The 20,386-nt window shown below is 46.8% G+C and overlaps 1 protein-coding gene across 1 annotated transcript in view; it reads left to right on the top strand.

Moving 5' to 3' along the window:
- GLI3 (GLI family zinc finger 3) overlaps nucleotides 1-20,386 on the top strand; it is a 266,989-nt gene that overhangs the window by 232,197 nt on the left and 14,406 nt on the right. Inside the window, exons 11-12 of the mRNA XM_046021518.1 lie at nucleotides 16,278-16,427; nucleotides 17,558-17,722. Coding sequence (XP_045877474.1) covers nucleotides 16,278-16,427; nucleotides 17,558-17,722 — 315 coding nt within the window. The remainder of the gene's footprint in view (nucleotides 1-16,277; nucleotides 16,428-17,557; nucleotides 17,723-20,386) is intronic.

Raw genomic sequence — 20,386 nt, forward strand, 5'->3', positions numbered from 1 at the left:
TCTCTGTCACGCGGTCTTGGGGGCGGGGGGAATCACTGTTCTAACCCATAATTTTTTAATGATAAATTAAGCCATGAAAATTACCCAGCTCATTTTAATAATAATGGTTCAAGATAGGAATAAATAGGGATTCCAGTTTGTGTAAATGTAGGTTACATATAATTTAAAGGCATTTCGCTACCAAAAAAATGAGTTGCCAAAAAAATACAGTTTTCCCCCATCAGATGTATGAATTGTTAACACATCCCTCCTGGGAGGTGAACTACACTTCCTCATATCCAAAACCAGCAAATTTGCCATTTGAAGTAAAGGCCAGTTTCTTTTTTGTTTTTATCTCTACTCCTCGACCATCGGTTGCCAGAGGTCAAGGCCATTTCCAACCAAGGATAACTTATTTAACCCTCGTAAGGTTGATTATTGATTTTGATAGTACCCCAGAGTCTAGGATCTTGGAAATTCATACAGAATCCAAGCATACAGTGTGTGTGTGTGTGTGTGTGTGTGTGTGTATACACATGCGGGTGCCTGCGTGTGTGAGGAATGCATGTGTTTCCTTCCTTCCTTCCATGTGTAGTCTCGTGCGTTTAAGTTAAATGAAAATCATACTATAGCTATAGTAGTGAAGTCTGTATCTCCACCCTCTCTTGACCATGCACTTTCTATAGCATTTAATTTTTTAAAAATTCCCCTTCTGGTGAGCCCTTTGGCTCGCTATTTCTGACAGATGACTCTTTCTTGACCTTGACCTTGAGTTTACCTCCGTTTCTGCTCAGTCCCATCTGTGTGTGGGTGAGAAGTCTTGCCCTGGATTCTGTTCTGATCCCTTCCACAAACTTGGGGTGCTCTAGTAGATCAGTTTCTGAACCTCTCTGAGCATCAGGAACGTCCTCCTGGAGGAGATAAAGGATAAGAGAGAATTAACCACATGGAAGGACATTGGCCAAGCAGGCCTGGCACAGAAGAGGGCATGACCCAGAGTGCAGTACACACAGCCTGCCTGACCCATCCCTAGAAACAGAGGGCAGGAAAAGACAGAGACAGCATGATCAAAACGCTGGCCCTCCCTTCCCATGGCCTTATACAATTGCATTTATATCGGTTCATGGGAAGGGCCTTGAAGAGAATGGCCTGGAACCTCGACGCCCTACTTGACTCCCTCTTAAAACATTCTGGCGATACTCATCGTTGTGCTTGAGTTACCTGAGAAATGAAATGCATGAAAGTCACTTTGCAGGTAATCTAGGTAAGAAGACAAATAGTGCGCTTCTACTTGAAATAACCAGGGGACAAAATGCAGACCCAACACTGAGTTTCAATTAGCTTCAGTCTCTGGGTTTTTCCGGCAAGCGCATTCACTATTTTTCCCTTACAGAGTGTTAAAATTCATAACCTTTTAACCCATTGCTGCGCTATTATAATCAGGCTGTATTAATATTCTGTTCTTATGCAATGTGGAGGCAATTAGGAAAGCCACCTATAAGTTGAAGGCGTACACTTAAAGGCTCACAAGAAACTTTTTTAAAGTTGCACAATTACACAATACATACTGGCCACATTTTTCCTAGGGAAATGTGCTTATGAAAATATGTTTTATAGAATCAAGTCCCCAAATTAAAATCATATTTTTAGGAATAAATTAGCCCTTCTTGGGAAGTGAAATTTTTGCTTTACTAGGGAGGTAAAAGGCAAAAGGACAAAAAAAAATACAAAGTGCAGGAACGGCTGAAATTCTAGGAAAGTCACCTCCCCCAGGAGAAATTTCGCCATGGGAAGGATGGTGTTCAGCACAAGGCAGGCTGGCTTCCCATTTCTCTTTTGGAAGGACCGCAGGTCATTACACACACACACACACACACACACTTTTTTTTTTAAGTTGCAAGTTCAAACGTGTGTTGTCCTTCTTTATTTCTCCAATTGAAACAAGATACAAGCAAGCTTACTTCCTCCTCGCTGTCTTTCCCAACACTTTCGCCCTGGCCCAAGGCCGATTTCCATGACATTAACGAGATATGCACAAGCAAATTAAGGACGAAATCTGCCCTTTAGTCCTCTATTACTTAACTAACAGCACTGCTTTAGGAAGAAATCTCTGTATAAACAGTGACAAAAACAATCACCAGGGGCAGATTTCCAGTGTATAGCCTGATCACAAGGGTAACTTGGCCTTTTTTTCCTCACCATCTGAAGCATTACTGGATTATTTCAAGAGAAACCTACGGTAAAACCTAAGATTGCATGCTTTCCACAGCCCGTGGAACGTCGCATTCGCACTGAGGATTGGCGCTCAGAGGACAGAGCCCTCGCCGCAGACCTGTATCAACATGGTGATGGCGGGCAAAATAGACCACAGAATTCCTTTTCATTAATAATGTATAGGAACCAACTTAGATAACTCTGAATGATGTCACTACTAGCTCAGAACCTCACTCTATGGCCACAATATAAAAGGGGGTTCTGGGGCGCCTGGGTGGCTCAGTCCTGAAGCATCTGCTTTCACCTTGGGTCATGATCCTGGGGTCCTTGGATCGAGCCCCACAACAGGCTCCCTGCTTGGTGGGAAGCCTGCTTCTCCCTCTCCCACTTCCCCTGCTTGTGTTCCCTCTCTCACTGTCTCTCTCTGTCTCTGTAAACACACACACACACACACACACACACACACACACACACACACTAAAACAAAAAAAAACTAAAAAAAAAAAAAAAGGCAGGGGTGGGGGGCTCTGTTTGGTGGGCCCTGAAGGCATATGAGAGGCTGAGGTTTATCCGAGAAGAATCACAGGAAATTGCTTCTGTTTCCTGTGGCTTCTGGTTCTCCAGGCACAGACCGAAGGCGGCCCACTGGGGTAACGCTGAGACCTGGGGCCGCGTCAGTTCTCAGCGTGGTCTTGCCAACAACACATGCCTCCCACAAATATTTATTGAGCATTTACTATGTGCTGGGCGCTGTTCCAGGCACTTGGAAAACATCAGTGAACGAAATCAATAAAAATCTCTGCCTGTGTAGAATTTACGTTCTCATGGGGAGGCAGGCGATAAATCAGAAACGGTCTGTACAGACAGGATAATGTGTTCGAGGTGAGGAGGGCCACAGGGACAACAGAGCGGCAGGGCCAGGGGCTGGAGAGTCTGGGGCTGAGGACGTTGTACTATAAATGGGGTAAGCGGTCTCATTAAGGAGGTGACGCTGGAAGGAGGACTTGAAGGGGAGCCAGTAATCCTGCGTCGTGACCCCAGCCCAGATGAAAGCCAGGCGTCTCCAGCTCCACGCCTGGGGCGTTCGGCCTTCGGAGTGGCCTTCGCCTTCACAGCACTGGCTCTGCGTGGACCAGGTCACGGTGCCCCCACCCGCTCCCCGCCACGCCTGGTCTCCGTGGTCCTGGGGTGCCTCCTGCTTCCATCCCGTCTCAGGGGACAGTGGGGCACGAGATGCCCCCTGCTCCTCTCTTTCATTCACCACTCACAGCTCATCCGGAATTGGCTCTGTCTAGCCCTTTCTCTCCATCATCTTCTTGGTGGGTTGGTGGGTTGCCTGGGGTGTAGCGTAGGTGCCTTCGATCACTCAGCACCCCTCGTGGTTTCGCTCCGGCCGGCAGCACGTCCTTCTGCTCCCTCGTTCACCCAACCTGTGTTATGTCCGTGCACACACGCGTCCTCACCCCACACCGAGGGGCATTTGCCAGCACATCACGCTCTTCGGTGACCCCGGACCTCCGTAGCTCACGTCCCTCCTCTGGGACGCACTTTCCTCTGTGCCCAGTTCCTCTTTACTCTCGATTCAACTCATTTACCTGCTTGTGAAGCCTTCCCCGACTTCACTTTCTCACCTATCCCATTTTCTTGAAACTACTTGTTTCCCATTTACCCTATTTAAAATAGCATCTTTGGGGCACCTGGGTGGCTCAGTGGGTTAAGCGTCTGCCTTCAGCTCAGGTCATAACCCCAGGGTCCTGGGATCGAGCCCCGCATCGCGCTCCCTCCTCAGCGGGGAATCTGCTTCTCCCTCTGCTCCTCTCCCTTCTTGAGCTCTCTCTCTCTCACTAATGAATACTTTAAGAAATCCTAAAAATAAATAAAATAGTAAAATTTCATCTTCTCAGACACAGGGCCCATGCCTTACTCACATCCCTTTGCCGCCCCCAACACGAATGAATTCCTGTATCCTGGTGTCTGGACCAACGTTGTTGTTGTTGTTGTTTTCCTCTAAACTCTTTGCCTTGATACTAACTTGGTAAAGAAAATCGTCATCTACACGTGGAATAATTAGTGTGTGCCCATGTCGCGCAGGATATTTTATTCTGACGTTCTTACGTGTGTCGGCCATAAGGGATGAAGTTCTTCCCAAGGGGGACTTGCCGTACGAATGAGTTACGAGCTCGTTGAAGAGTGGCAGAATAGTTCCACACGTTGAAAAGCTCGTTACAGTGGAGATGTCCTGGGGCTTCCTCTCCATCCTGTTTTGGGGGGGCAAACCTGGGAAAGCCCTGGGCACGGGCTGCTAGTTTTCTGTGACGCGGGGCCGTGAGGGAAGGCAGAAAGTCATGCATTTTTGGGGGGTAGCTTGCTTTTTTTCATTGTGGAAGTGTCCATGATGTGAAAGCTGATTTTTCAACAGTGCCCCTTTCTGCATTCCTACAACCGGATTTGGACGGCATCCAGTGGCCGTGTCTTACTCAGTCTTTCCTCTTCAGAGTTCAGCACAGTAACCGTGATATCATAAATAAGCATTGAGTTAATAGTGAATGAATGAGTCAGCTCAGCGGGGACGTGTGGGCAGACTTCCAAGGGGATAATTTTGCCGGCTTGCCTGCCTTCTTGCCTTCTTCCGATAGCCCTTGAGATTTGCCCGGGTTTGCGTCATGGACGGCCCCAGACCCTTATTTACACATGTACGCATACTCACCTAACCTCCTTGTGACTCTGAAGGAAGGCTCCTTGTGCTTTCCAGGCAGGAACCTCCCATAGCAATGTAATGGGCAGAAGCCCTCGGGAACGAGGATTGGTCTGCTGCCTCGAATCTTCAAAGGATTCCAGGAAAAAGACTCTTGACTTTTCTCCAAATATGAAAAGTAAACTCTCATTTGAAATTCAAATACAGTTTATTTTATCTGTTATTATTTTAACAAGTCTTTTAGTCATCAAAAATTATGATTTAAAAACTTACAAGCCCATCTGCAGACTTAAAGGCTGATTGCTGTGATGTTCTGAATCAGCCTTCAGGAACATGGCGGGATCAAGGTTGCTTTTATAAGGGCGTTGAGGACAGAGCCCGCCCATTCAAGTCAGATCGCATCTGTCCCTCACCTCTGTTTATGTTGTTCTTGAATTTCAAATTTTCTCATAACAGCATTATATATTCAGGTGGTTTTTTTTTTTTTTTTTTTTTTGAGATTTCATTTATTTATTTGACAGAGAGATAGAGAGAACACAAGGAGGCAGAGCGGCAGGGAGAGGTAGAAGCAGGATCTCCACTGAGCAGGGAGCCTGATATGGGACTCAATCCCAGGACCCTAGGGTCATGAACCGAGTCGAAGGCAGACGCTTAGCCCACTGAGCCACTACCCAGGCGCCCCTCTATTCGGGTTCTTTGCAAAGAGCAGTGCCTGCACGTTCAGGCTCCTTGGAGATTGCCAAAATGATAAAAGTTAAGGAATAATTAAAGGCCAAAATTTTGTATACTTCTAGATAATGGAACTCTAAATATCAGGAAACATTTACACCTACCTTTGCATTCAGGAGAGTTAAAAATTCAACCTTCCTTGTTGTATTTAGAGTAGTCGTGTGTGTGTGTGTGTGCGCGCGCATTAAACACCTTAAAATTCGAAGTGCAAGGGGTCCTGTTATAATTGTATTTATATTATTGTCCCAAGCCAACCTACCTTTTAAAGTTTTTATAACAGAAGAAAGACCTGTTCTGACAATGGACTGAAGAACACGACTGCCTTATGCACACCAGCAGGAATTATTATTCTACAGAGAAACTCCCCATTAACCTTCTCTCCTCTTCGTGGCAGACATCCAAGCCCACAAGGTGGGAAGATTTTAATCCTCTGGGACACAGTTCGGCTTCTGAAATCTTTAATTTGGCGGTCTGTGCCATTGCTGGGGATGGTAATGCTTTCCAGATACCCTGGACTCGTATAAATGATCCATTCCTCTGAGTGACTAATTCATCTGGGTCCTGGGAGAGCTTGCTTTTGTGGCCAGGGGTGCTGGGCCCTCTGGTCTTGCTGGTTTTCCCAGTTGAGGAGCAGGGAGCTCTCTCTGTGTCTTCTGTGTCTTTGGAGCTAGTGGTGTGATCAAAGGTGTGATCAGAAACCTTGGCGCTCCCTGTATTTGGTGAACTGGCTCATTGCAAAAAGAAGGAAAAGAAAATGTTTTGGAGTGTTTTGGAGATTTCTTTTTCCAAACTGTTTCATCCTGTGATGAGACAACTAAGATTACCTTGCCTGTCGGCAGTTAGCATGCTGCTTCTTTCCAGAACGGCTGTTATGAAATCCTTCCTTGCTAAACTCTATCTTTGTTTTTGGTGACTTAAGAAGAGTTTGTGTTTTTATTGTTATTTTGACTGAAACAAAAGTTGGTATTTAAGAGAATAAGATAAAAAGTAAGACGAGCCCAGTAATTTGTAGAAAGGATGTAAACGGTCTTCGATTGCTTGGAAGATGTGATGAAACCATTTTTTCTCTCTTTTTAAAATCTCAGTGGGCTATAAACGCTGGCCCTCACAGAAAGAAGCTCTCAGAAGTTTTGTTTTGTTTTGTTTTTTAACAAAACACACCTTATTAAACTGTAATAGATCCTTCTTAAAAGAGAAGTGTTACAATGATGTTTTGTAAAATAATTTAGAAGTCAGAGAATAAAACTGCAAGAGAGAGAATTTTTACTCTTCTTAAAAAGAATGAGAGGACCTTAACCCACTTTCAAAAATGAGGGTGTTTTCTTTTTACCGAAGTATTGTAAGTAAATTAATCCATATTAATGGTTCCATTTTGCTTTTTAAAAATTCTTCTCAAAAACTAAAATTTCCTGAGGTCTGAGGTCATCTTAATATTAAGTCAATATACTGTTCTTATGTGTACGTGATTTGGAATGAGTACCACATGCGCTTCTGTGGGGGAGAAGATACAGGCTAGGTCAATCCTGCCTTAAACCAGGGACGCCTGGGGGGCTCAGTCAGTTAAATGTCTGCTTCGACTCAGATCATGACCCCAGGACCCTGGGATCGAACCCCTGCATCAGGCTCCCTACTCAGTGGGAAGGCTGCTTCTCCCTCCCCCTCTGTCCCTCCCCCTGCTTGTGAGCTCAGTCTCTCTCTCTTTCTCTCAAATAAATCTTCTAAAAAATTATATCACAAATTAGATCCTTACGCCTAGTAATTTCATAATTCAAGGTAACAACAAAACCAAAACTATAGGAATTCTGAATTAACTGTACTTGAATTTTCCATGAGGTTTTAGTAAATTTTAGACTCCATCACATCTGAGAAAATACCAGTTTTTTCAAATCATGCTCTCTTTCACATTCACGCCCTTGAACTAGTAGGAGCATATGGTGTTTTAGCTTTGTTTCCAACTCTGCACAAAGTTCGGTGTTGTCCATCTTCCCACTCATCTCTATACCTTGAAGGATGAGGAAGGGATAGAAGGAGAAATTGTCATCGAGGTGATACCATCAGGCTTGTTCACTCGGAGTCCAGTGTCAAATCCACCAAGAAATACTGTGTCATAGAAGTACATTTTGTTTTAACGCAATCTGTATGTAGATCGTGTGTGTGTGTGTGTGTGTGTGTGTGTGTGTTCGTTCTATAGTAGAAGTTGTGACTAAGGTGCTTCCATGAGAAAACCGTTGGCTAGGGCTGACCCCAGTCTGAGGGATGGACACAGGGAAAAGAACCTGGCTGTTCCCTGTTCTTCACCCACTTTTCCTGTCTCCCCCCACTCTTCCATCTGTCACCAAAGCCCATCACCAAATACGTTAGCCCTTGAACAACACAGGGATTTGGAGCACTGACCTTCCATGCAGTGGAAAATCTGTGTATAACTTCTGGTTCCCCCAAAACTAAACAACCAATAGCCTACTATTGACCGGAACGCTCACCAATAACGTAAATAATTGATTAGGACATATGTTGTATATGTATTATTTACTGTATTCTCACAACAAAATAAGCCAGGAAAAAATGTTACAAGAAAGAGTCGTAGGGAAAGAAAACATATTTATAATAATGTACTGTAAAAAAATCTGCAGATAAGTGGACCCACGCAGTTCAAACCCATGTTGTTCAAGGGTCAGATGTACATTTCGATAGTTCTTTCTCTTTTTGGGGGGGGGAAGGGGACAAGAGAGGGGGAAAATCCTTACTGACATATAATCCATACACCACATGTGAGGCGAACACGGTAACTGCCATACCTCAGAAACCCATGTGATTCACCCATTTGAAGTCTACATTCCGTGTCTACATAGAGTTGTGCAACAGTCCCTTCAACCAAATGACAATATCTTCATTGTCCCCAAAAGAATGCCCGCCTCCCAGACTCTTCTCAGACCCAGGGAACCCCCAGTCTAGTCTAGTCTTCCTCCTTATCTAGACTTGCCTACAGTGGGCCTTTGTATAAATGGAATCACACAATTTGTGTCCTTTGGTGGCTGCCTTCTTCCATGGAGCACGCTGTGGTCAGGGTTCATCCATATCATGGTGTGAGCGCGACGTGAGCTTCCACTTCCGTGGATTGTGTATCCAGCCTACGGGGGGTGGGGCGAGGCTGAGGTAATATCCATTCTCTAAATCCAAACCATGAGGGCACCTGGGCGGCTCAGTGGGTTAAAGCCTCTGCCTTCGGCTCAGGTCATGATGTCAGGGTCCTGGGATCGAGTCCTGCTCGGGCTCTCTGCTCAGCAGGGTCCTCTCTCTCTGCCTGCCTCTCTCCCTACTTGTGATAAATAAATAAAATCTTTAAAAAATAAAATTAAATTAAAAAATCCAAACTGTGAAGCCCTCTGTTCCCACAGTTACCTTCTTAGAGAACTTCGTCTTTCTTACACGTGAAAGGAAGTAGTTTTGTCATCGATTTGTACCTAGACACAAAAATTTGATTCCCTGTCAGAGGGATCCATTTATTTATTCCTTCTAACCCAGGAAGCAGATTTTTGCTCTTTGTCTCTGCCGAATTCTTAATTTTCACAGACCAGAAAGAAGAAAATATTTTATTTTTATGAAGAGAATGATGTTTTGTACCCCAAGTCTGGAGTCCTTTTGATATTTTCCTGTGTGATTTTATTTCGCTGTATCAGAAAACTGAAAGAAAGGTGCCCGGATATTTTACAAGCCAGGAGATTTTCAAGCAGTTGTGTTGGGGGGTCTGTAGGGAGAGCTCTCCCACAGCAAGTGTCACATTGTAAACACCGTTGGGACGATGGATGGTGCCAACAAAACCCTTTCAGTTATTTTATTTATCTAAAATTCAAGTGCCTATTAGAGATAAAAGGCCAGTTTCAGCCCTGATCGTCTGTGGTCGCTGCTTTTTCCTGCTTCTGCCTGGTGAAGCGGTTAGGAATTCAAACATGGTGTGTCCCTAATAGAATCTGTGTCACGAAACTTTACAACTTTTGAGAAATGGCCCATGAATCAAATACCCACAACAAGAAGGCACATGCGGGGCACCTGGGTGGCTCCGTCAGTTAAGCGTCTGCCCTCATGGCTCAGGTCAGGATCTCAGAGTCCTGGGATCAAGTCCCACATCGGGCTCCCGGCTCAGTGGGGCGTCTGCTTCTCCCTTTGACCCTCCCCCTCTCAGGCTCTCTCTTTCTCATTCTCGCTCTCAAATACATACATACTAAAAGAAGCCATACGCCTCCTTTCGGACGGAAAGTTTTGAAGGATTCCTGCGTAGTTTCTTATAGGCAAACGATGTCAGTTTCTCTCTCAAATCAGCTTTAATGGACATATGAGACTTTAATCCCTTGTAAGTTATTTTTCCTCTTTCTCTTTTGCAGAACTCTCTCTGGACTACTCAGAGATAGTACAGGTGACTCTTGAACAACATGGGTTTGAACTACATGGGTCCACGTAGATGTGGATTCTTTTCCATAAATACAGCAGAACACTGTAAATGTGTTTTCCTTACGATTTTCTTTTTTTAAAGGATTTATTTATTTATTTAATTTATTTATTTGAGAGAGAGAGAACAGCAGGATGAAAGGCAGAGGGAGAAGCAGGCTCCCCGCAAAGCAGGGAGCCCGATGCAGGACTCAATCCCAGGACCCTGGGATCATGACCTGAGCCGAAGGCAGAGGTCTGACCTACTGAGCCCCCCAGGCACCCTCTTTCTTATGATTTTCTTAATAACATTTTCTTTTTTTCCAGCTACCTCTATTGTAAGAATACAGTATACAGTACACATGAAATACAAAAGGTGTGCTGATTGGCTATTACTATTATCAGTAAGGCTTCTGGTCCATAGTAGGTTAATAGTTAAGTTTATGAGGAGTCAAACTTGCTTGCAGATTTCTTGGTGTGCAGGGTGTCGGCATCCCAACTCCAGTGTTGTTCAAGGATCAACTGTAGTAAACATAATATGACTTCAGGGAGCAAACTGACAGTTGAGCTTACTTAAAACTGTTTACTTGGTTGTATCCTATCCTCTGTCACAATAGGAGGTTTTCGCAACGTACACTCTCAGCCCGTCCTTAAAAGTTATAAATTTATTGAATTCTACAAAACATATTCACAGACTCAAGCCTGGTTTCTGAGCTCAGCTGGCCGCAGTGTGAAAAGATTTAGAAAGCATCAAGTGTTGCGAGTTCCCGAGAAGGCAAGGTTTCAGCTTGATTTCCTTCAGTTTTAAAATAAAATCACGGCATCAAATAGCAGCATGTTTGTGGGTTAAGATACAAAGAAAGGTAGCGAAGGGATGAGGCAGAAATAAAACTGAGGATCCAACGACCATCTGTAGGCTTCACGCCAATAATGCAGGTTCAGTGTCTCGAGCATTCATGTATGAAATACACTCCTCTCCCAGTCTGTTTCCTTTCTGTCAAAGCAGTAATACGTGTGCGGACACGTGTGTGTTTGCGTGCACAGACGCACATGCATGTTTGTGCCGAGACAGATCATATGTCCTTGAGCACCGTGCCACTGATGACCATGGTCTTTGGACCTCCCGCTGCGAAAAACTTGTCGGGGTGCTTTGTAGAAACCTTTTACATGGGTGACAAAGCTCTGTGTTGTCTGAGAAACAGCGGAAACTGACAGTCACACAGGGGTGTGATGCCTGTGCACAGGGGAGCCGTGCGGAGATCGTGGCAAGGACTGAGTCTGAAGTTTTACGTGTCCCGCCTTCCCTCGTTTTAGGTGTGCTTGACAGTGGAAGTTTCATTACAGCAGCGGGAGGAATGTACCTTCTGCCTGCAGAGTTGCTGTCTGATTTGGGGAGTGACTGACTTTGATCAGCAAGGTGTTTGTCTGCTGACTGGTGTGCTGCCCTCGAGCCGAGTTTGCACGGGGACATATGTGCAGGGCTTCCGCGCTACCCTGGAGCCCAGTTTGCACGGGGACGTATGTGCAGGGCTTCCGCGCTCCCCTGGAGCCCTGCTGTCGCTTCTCCTCTGAGAACTTGCCCCCATGGAGGGTGCATCCACATCGTGAAAACTTGCACTTTCTGAGTGGGACTCGGCAGGGAATCTGCCCGAAGGCGAGGGTGACATGAGGTGCTTCCCAGGTTCCCGAACAGCTTGAACAGCAGCTTTGCTTGGAAAGCCACAGACGTCTGGGGCTGACCGACCGCACATGTGTGCTTCATCTGAAGGTTAGCAGTTAAGGACGCAAGAAGAAAGAATTCTGATTCACTTAGTGAAAGCCATTGCTTCTTCCATGGTGGTGGTGACAGAAACCTGCCTTTCCCCCATTTTCCCTTAGGTCTTCCTTGCCACAGCGGTGGCCAGGCCAGCAGACAGACCTCTCCCCTCCCCTTGTGCTCCTAGGACGCCTCGGGGAGCAGAAGGATGGGAATGCGGGGTCCTGGCTCACCTGGCTGCAGACCCATCCCGCTGGGGACACAGCAACTTTGTTGGTTTGCTGTGGGCACCCGAGAGATCGTATTTGCTCCATGAGCCATCAGTTTCCCGAGGCAGATGCTTCCAGTCCTGCTTGCAGGAGGAAATTGTGGAGCAGCTGTGCGGGGGCACTCGGCCTTTCTGGGGGAGCGGTGCGGTCCTGGCATCCCTGTCCTGTTTGTTCAGGGGGGAGAGTTCCGAGAGCCCTGCCGAGGGAGCTGGCACGCGGCTCTGTAATTTACACCATCTATCTCTTTCTGGAGCTCGGGCCTCTGGCAAATTGCATATCTTTGTGTTGGATTAGTTTGGACTTTAATCATGCATTATTTTCCCTCCAATTAAATTATTTATATATTTGATTAACGTTTTCATTGCTAGGGAGTCAAATGTTCAGTGAAACCACAAATAAACACATGCCCGTTGAATTTCAGGCCAGCTTCACGCGGGAGAACTCTGTGGTGGAATGCTGAGAATTCACTGTGTGTCTGTCTTCTTAGTTACCTGGGACTCGGGGGGAGCACGACCCACCACTGGGTCCTAGAAGCACACGGCAGGGGCGAGGGGCTCTGTCTGGCCTCCCTCCCTCCCCTTATTTAGCTTAGGATCCTGACTTTTCTTCTATCCTGTGGTTTTTGTCTTTTCCCTAGCGCTGAAAACCTCCCTCTCTAATTTTACTTCCTCAGGCTTGACCAGCCTGACCAAGAAGTCAGGTTCTGCAGCCCAAGAAGGAAAGCGAAATCACTTAGTCAGGGGTGAGCAAACTGATGACCCACAGGCCAGCTCTGGGCCCCTGCTTGCCTTTTGCACAGCCCCTGAGTGAAGAAATGGTTTCTACAGTTTGAATTGGTTAGAAAAAAAAAAATCTTAAGACTATTTCTTGCCATGTGAAATGTTCAGCCTCAAAGATAAACAGTGGCACCCATTCATTTTCACGTGGTCTATGATTGTTCGCCTAAAAGGGAGGCCGAGTCTGAGTACCTACGAACTTTTGGCCAGCAGAGCCTAAAATAGTTCCTGTCTGGCTTTTTACAGAAAAAGTTTGCTGACACTTGATCTAGTTGATCACCTGGATTTAACAGGTGAGAAAATTAAGTTTCGAGTAGGAGAACTGCCCTGTGCCGAGATGCAGAGCTCATAAGAACTCGGTCCGGGAGGCGTCTCCCAATGCCCACCCCACGTATCTTTCCGCTGGGGTGTAGGGTCTGCCTCCTTGCAGAGATCAAAGCAGCTTGTGAAAGAAAAGTAAATGTTTAGGACACAAGGACAGATACAATCTATTTCTTAGAATTTTAATTTTCTCTTGCAATCCAGCGTCAGGAACTGCATTAAGCCTACAATGCATTTGAACTACCCAAGTAGGCAGAAGGTGTTTATTTAGAATAATGGATTACATCCTGTGCTCAGCCCTTGGACCTGGTCCCCACCGGCCGAGGGGGTAGAATCTCATTTCAAGAAAAATAATTTGTGGTCTCAATCCAACTTTGTACTCAAGAGCAGTTTCAGAGAATTACAAAAGCCTGTTAGACGGAACTGCAGTCTCCCGTACGGGGGCCGAGAGGAAGACCCCCCCCCCCCCGCCCGCCCCCCAGATACTAACCTTTCTGGAAGCGAGGCTGGTCCTCCTGGCTAGTCCAGGTTCTTCTGCATCTCTCCCCACGGGGACATCAGCTGGCTGATCGACATGGCATGCCCGGCCCTGGAATTTTCAGACATTGTCCCAGAGGCCAAGGTCAGTGAGCGGTGGTGAGGTATATAAATAGGAAATGGGTCTTTCAGTTACGTCTCTAGTTAGCTCCTTGCTGGACGCCTCCTGTGTCTGCTTGACTCATCCTCTCCCACCGCCTGTGCTCCTTCTCCTCTATGCAAGTTTCTTATCCTGTTCCTCAAAGGCAGCAGGTTCTGTCCCATGGGTCTAGCTTTTCGGCCACGGGGACCCTTTCTCCACACACCCTCTCTTATCTGCACACTCGGCGGGTCTCCACGCGTCACTCGGGTCCTACCACGAATGCCCCTTCATTGAAGAAGTTGACCCTGCTCTTCCGTGTACCACACGGATTTGAGAACCCCTGTTCGTTATTTTAGAAAACCCTCTTCCTTTCACAACACTGATCACAACTGTAATTGTATAGTTGTTTCAGGCATTATCGGTAGACTGTCCGTTCCTTAGGGCAGGAAGCATGTCCGGCTGGTTCCCCGGCACGGGGCTTAGAGTGGAGAGGATCTTGGTATGCAGGGGTAAACGCTGAATGGAGTAAACACTGTTCATTATTCAGTATTTCAGTAAATACTGAACGGAGTGTTGCAATCACATACTGTACAGTAAGCATTTATCCATCGATGAGGAAAAAAAGTGTTTCTAGAAAACGTGAGACTCTGTTCAAGGCAACATCCCCTCAGAAAATTAGAAATTTTACTTAGGGAATCGCACCATCTCCTCTCGGAGACCTGGGGATATTGGATAACAAGCACTCAGCTCTCTTCAGGAAGTGTGTGTGCGGAGCAAGAAAATACAATCACCCAGTGTTCCCAGCGAGGTGGGGTTCATGTTTGGAGATCACTCAAATCCTTTTGAGTTCTCCATAGTGTATCGTCATAAAGTCATAGAACATGTGTATGGACACTAGGTGAAATGAATTTAAGTGAAGACAAGCAGAAGCATCAAGTTCAATCCCTTTTGCCCAGTGAAAGTTCAGTCTGCCACAGGAGTCCAGTCCATTCAGCACATATGTACTGAGGACCTGCCAGGTACCAGGGCCCCCGGCCATTTGCTGAGACTATGAAGCGAGAAGATGGGGATCCTGTCCTCTAGTAGACTCAGCCCGGTTCTAACTCTGTTTTCCAGCTTCTCCCGTCTTCCTCTTCCTCCGTATCCTTTCCAATCCAAGGAGGTTATTTCCAGTACCTTGGGGAAAAACGAACCAAGAGCAGTTTTTATGGGATGGATTTGTGTGATCAGCAAGAGATGGTCAAGGAGCGGGGAGGTCACAGCCACTGCCTTTCTCTGCCCTCACCCCGCATTCAAGTCCAGAAAGCAGAGCAAAGGTCATTTTATCCCCCTCTGGAGGAACAGGGTAAGGCCGGCTGAGGGCAGACTCCAACCCGCGGGCCCCCAGAGACCACTCACACAGGAGCCAGAGCCTGAGCAAGAAAGTCATTAAACCTTCTTTCACGACCACACACTACATGGAACCCAAAGGGGGCTTTCTCTTATTGAACAGACTCATCTGCAGTGTGTTTCTATGTACATTTGAGAAAGTGCTTACAAGAGGCTTAAATTAAGGCAAACAGAATGTGGGGTAAGGATACCACAGAATAAAACCAACAGGACCCACCCAGGACCTGACTTCTTCAGTAACTAAATGGACATTTAAGTCACATAATCATCGTACTGAAATCGACATAAATTTGATCCGCGGTGAGAACCGTCTCTTCCTCAGGTGTTTCTCTAGGGTTTTTTGTGTCTTCCCGTTGTAGGACAATCGAGGTATGACCCCCCCCAAGGAACTATATAAAAAATGGTTCTAAAACTTTGAATGAATGAGGCGTTCAGGGAAATTCATCTTCGTTTTAGAAACGGAGTTAAGAGAGTTCTGTAAAGCTGGGAAGAACGTTCGAGCCTAGGTAAGCCATCCCTGTGTTTTGTACATCAAGAAGGCTGCGACCCAGACACTAAGCATTTCTCTGGTCTCCTGGTCCTTTTCAGTATTTGGTTCTTTTGTCGTGATTATCACCCAAGAAAAAGAAATCCCACTGATTGGAGCGAAAGTGTAGTTCAGGAAAGTGCTTCCTTTGGTTTTTGTTGCTCCTGTCACGGAATGATGTGTGTGCGGACACACGTGTGTGCACACGTGTGCACGTTCCCTTCCTGAGATCGCAGCCGGAGTGCTGGGAGCTCCCCTGTGCTCTGCTGACCTTGACTCCCACTGGGCAGGTGGAAAAGGCAGAGGCAGCGCAGGCTCACCCCATGTCACGCCTCCCCTCTTCTTGGCCACCACGCTGCCTCCAAATTGCGCCACAAAATATAGGCGCATGGTTACTAAGGGCAAATTTGTTTAAGAAACCTACAACCTACAACCAAAAAAAAAAAAAAACCATCTGCATTTCAAGTTATCATACGTTCCTTAGGGCTGAGGGTTGGGGCACTCTTTGCCCTCCCTTCTGTCGCCCTCAGAAATGAGTCCTGCATTCCCACGCGCTCTCCCTTTCTTTTTTCCCCACCCCAGCATATAAACAACGACCACATTCACGGCGAGAAGAAGGAGTTCGTGTGCCGGTGGTTGGATTGCTCGAGAGAGCAGAAGCCCTTCAAAGCCCAGTACATGCTGGTGGTGCACATGCGGAGGCACACGGGGGAAAAGCCTCACAAATGCACTGTGAGTGCACGGCGTGGGCTGTGGGCGTGGGGGACCCTGGCGGGGGCGCTTGTCAGGGTGAGGTGCGGCTCCGGGCAGGACCTCTGCATGCTGTGTAGACACAGACCCTGCCAGGGGGCGGGGAGCAGCCCGGTGGTGGGAGGAGCCGGGCGCTGTGATAAATGCCGAGGGTTCTGAGAGGGGATTCTGGAATTCGGGGGGGAGGACAGAAGTGGAGGAGCCCTGACAACCACACTTTGGGGGACAGCGGAAGCGCTCTGACCTGCACTGTCCAACAAGGTAGCTGGGGCCCCTGGGGGGTTTTGGACACCTGGCCAGAGCAAACAAGGAATTGATTTCATTTAATTTTTTAAAAATGTAGATATAAACAGGGGGCACACGGCTACCACGTTGGACAGCGGAGTGGTGGGTGGGCGGGGGGCAGCTGGGACGCACTGGTGGGCACTGGGACGCACTGGTGGGCACTGGGAATGAGCGCGTGGCCTGAATGCCTGCCCCAGCAGAAATGCCTGTCGCACTGGAAGACCCAGAGGGCAGAGAGACGCGCCAACTTTGACTTGAAACCCATAAGCTCACTTTTGAAAACAGAACCCACGTGACTTCAGAGTTTTTCTTTTCCTTCCTACTCCGTCCCCACGGCCCGGTGTAGACACACAAGAAGGCTGGGACTAAGCCTCCTTTCACAGAGGGGCCTCCAGGAGCACTGGGCACTGCTCAGCCCTGCGCTTTACATCTTAAAGGCTCTTTACAAACATGATCAAATTCCATGCCTTTGTGTGGACCCAAAGCCATATTAGTGAACTTTGTGCTGAATCTAAAATCAGTGGGAATTTGAGGAGATCAGTGAGCAGATAATGAAACCCATTGTCCACATTGAGTGGTCTATTAAAAAAAAAGAAAGAAAGAAAGAAAGAAACCTCCAGGACTTTTTAGTAACCTTGAAAACGCTGTCTCTTCAACAGCACTGAGCCCCATCTGAATCCCAGTAAATGCAGAGTTTAGTGGACTTTTGTGCCTTGGTTTTGAAAAGCTGCTGACCCTCGAAATGTCAGTCTTTCATCAACTTTGGGGGAGTGTTAGGCCTAAGCCCATATTGTGTGGAGTGATGCAGATTTACCTGTTGTCCTCAGTTTGAAGGTTGCACAAAGGCCTACTCAAGACTAGAAAACTTGAAAACGCACTTGAGATCTCACACTGGAGAGAAACCGTACGTCTGTGAGCACGAAGGCTGCAACAAGGCTTTCTCGAATGCCTCGGATCGCGCCAAGCACCAAAACAGGACGCATTCCAATGAGGTGAGGCTCCCCCAGGAGGCACCGTTTGGGTCCGGAGCTCAGGGTGGTAGCAGAGAGCCCTCACGGGCAATGCACAGGGAGACAAGGCCCATTCTGCTTCGTTTCCTCTTGGCCTTCCCGGCAGGAGTGGGCGCTGGGCTGCAGGTCGGGGCCTGGAATCTCCGCCCCTGGGGCTGGCTGCAAATGGGCCTGGTCTGGTGAGCAATGCAGAACTGGGGGGACTTCAAACCCCTGGCTAGCAGGTTTCGCCTTGTTCAGAACTGCCACCTACTGGTCAAACTGTAGGAGCATTTTTTTTTAAATATTTTTTTTATTTGTCAGAGAGAGAGAGATAGCACAAGCAGGGGGAGTGGGAGAGGGAGAAGCAGGCTCCTCACCGAGCAAGGACACCGATGCGGGACTCAGTCCGAGGACCCTGGGATCATGACCTGAGCCAAATGCAGACGCTTAACGGACTGAGCCACCCGAGCATTCCCCAGTAGGAGCATTTCACTTTGGCATTCTACTCACTTGCTCTGCTCAGAACAGCATGAATCCATGCAGAGAATGACCCGGTAAGCAGCCAGGATAGAAGCCCACCTTTCCTTGCTTTCTCCAGGCCGTATCTTCCAAAGCAGTTTAGCCAAAAAGACCTTTACAGGCCCCCGATTTTGGCCAAACGGGATTTCCAGGCATTCTCATTTCCAAAGGCTCTTGGGAGCTGTTCTCAGAAATCGAGAATGGTTTCTAGTCAGTCGTTTAAGATCGCATATTGGAGGGCATCATATTTGGGGCACCTGGGTGGCTCAGTGGGTTAAAGCCTCTGCCTTCGGCTCAGGTCATGATCCCAGGGTCCTGGGATGGAGCCCCACATCGGGCTCTCTGCTCAGCAGGGAGCCTGCTTCCTCTTCTCTCTCTCTCTCTGCCTGCTTCTCTGCCTACTTGTGATCTCTGTCTGTCAAATAAATAAATAAAAAATCTTTAAAAAAAAAGAGTAGAAAGAAAAACTAAAAACTTTCAAAAAAAAAAAAAAAGAGAGATCATCTATTGGATAAAGCTTCAAAGGGGGAGGGGTGGTTCCTAATGTGTTGCTGTGATTTGTCCATAGTTACCCCCAGAAGTTCAGAACAGCATTACAAATGAAAATTACAGCAAATGATTTGGCCTGTGTTTTAAGGCACATCTGCCTGCAGGCCTCTGACTTCTCTTTGAAGAAGGTCGAGCTCAAAGTTCAGGTTCCTCTGTGAAGGCTTCTCTTGAATGAGTCCAGAGATGAACAGAAAAAGCTCCCCACATTTTGCACAGAAATAGGATATTTGGCCAGAATTTGTTAACGTGAGACGTAGTTCTGCTCCCACTAAGGAGGTCATCAGTTTGCTTGACATGTGTGAGAGAAGACACGTTTGACCTGGCTTGGCAGCTCAGTGACCACTGGCTTTAAGGTCCTCTCCAAGTGTCCCTTCAGCTCACGGGGACAGAGCAAACACATCTCTAATGGAAGGAGCCACGCTTTTCTTACAAACACACTCACACTTCAGCTCACATGTGCAGGTCCACACATACAGACACTTTTTAGAAGGGTTGTGGCGGAATGAGGAGACATCCGTCATTTGGAACCTCTTATTATCAATCAGCTGTTGCAGGAGGCTTTAGGGGAGACGCCATATCCATTTTTTAATGTCAAAAATGCCTCTATTACGTGCAGTGGTTATAGTGTAATCTGCTATTCTTGTTTAGTGCAAAGTTTTAGGGAGTTTAGGCAAAGCCATAGAGATGGAAAACAGATTAGCGGTTTGCCAGAGGCTGAGGGAAGGGACTAGGGGTGACTGCTAACGCATACAGGATTTCTTCTGGGGACGCTGGAAATATTCTGGAATTTGACCGATAAGTGGAGACAGTTGCATAAGATTGTGGAAGTACTAAATGCCACTGAATTGTGCAATTTAAAAGGGTTTTTTATGGTATGTGGATTAGATCTCAGTATAAAATGTTTTTGGGGATTTGATTAAGTTAGAATTAAATTGCATTAATATATTTAACTGCACTCCATGTATTTAAGTACAATTACGACTAGACATCTAGGAGGTATTCACTCCTATAGATTTTTAGGCCACGTTTCCCTCCTGTTGTTGTGGAGAAATTGGGGCAAAGGAGGAGTTGGGATTAGCAGTGCACACATACACACACTTACTCAGCTTTTTGTCTTTCTTATGGACTACAATTATGTGTACCGCAGTTTGCTTAAATGCATTAGAGTTGAGCTTGTCCACTTCTGGGAGGTCAAGAGTGTAGCATTGTCTGAGCGTTTATCCAATATGAGATTAAACGAAACACTGTTCGATCATACCTTTCACCAGGATTGAGCAGCGTATAGAAACTCAGTTAACCACCTTGACCGCACGAGGCTTTGGCCCTCCAGAGGAATGACGGACAGCTTCACATCCACCAAAATGTAGAATCTAGATTTGTGTCAGGAGCCGGTCCGCAATAAATCTAGATATCCTCCTTCATTTATTGGCTCTCTCCTATTTGTACTTTCATTCGTTGCCCCAAACAAATATCGATAACTAGTTAGGGGGCGCACGTTCTGCTGAGGGTATGGAACAGAATCTGTGAACTCGAACAGGAGGGGCATTTTTCCCATTCAGGAAGCCAGTCTGGCATTCCCCCTACACCCTTAGGCTG

Source organism: Meles meles, chromosome 10, assembly GCF_922984935.1.
Source record: "Meles meles chromosome 10, mMelMel3.1 paternal haplotype, whole genome shotgun sequence".
Taxonomy (NCBI): Eukaryota; Metazoa; Chordata; class Mammalia; order Carnivora; family Mustelidae; genus Meles; species Meles meles.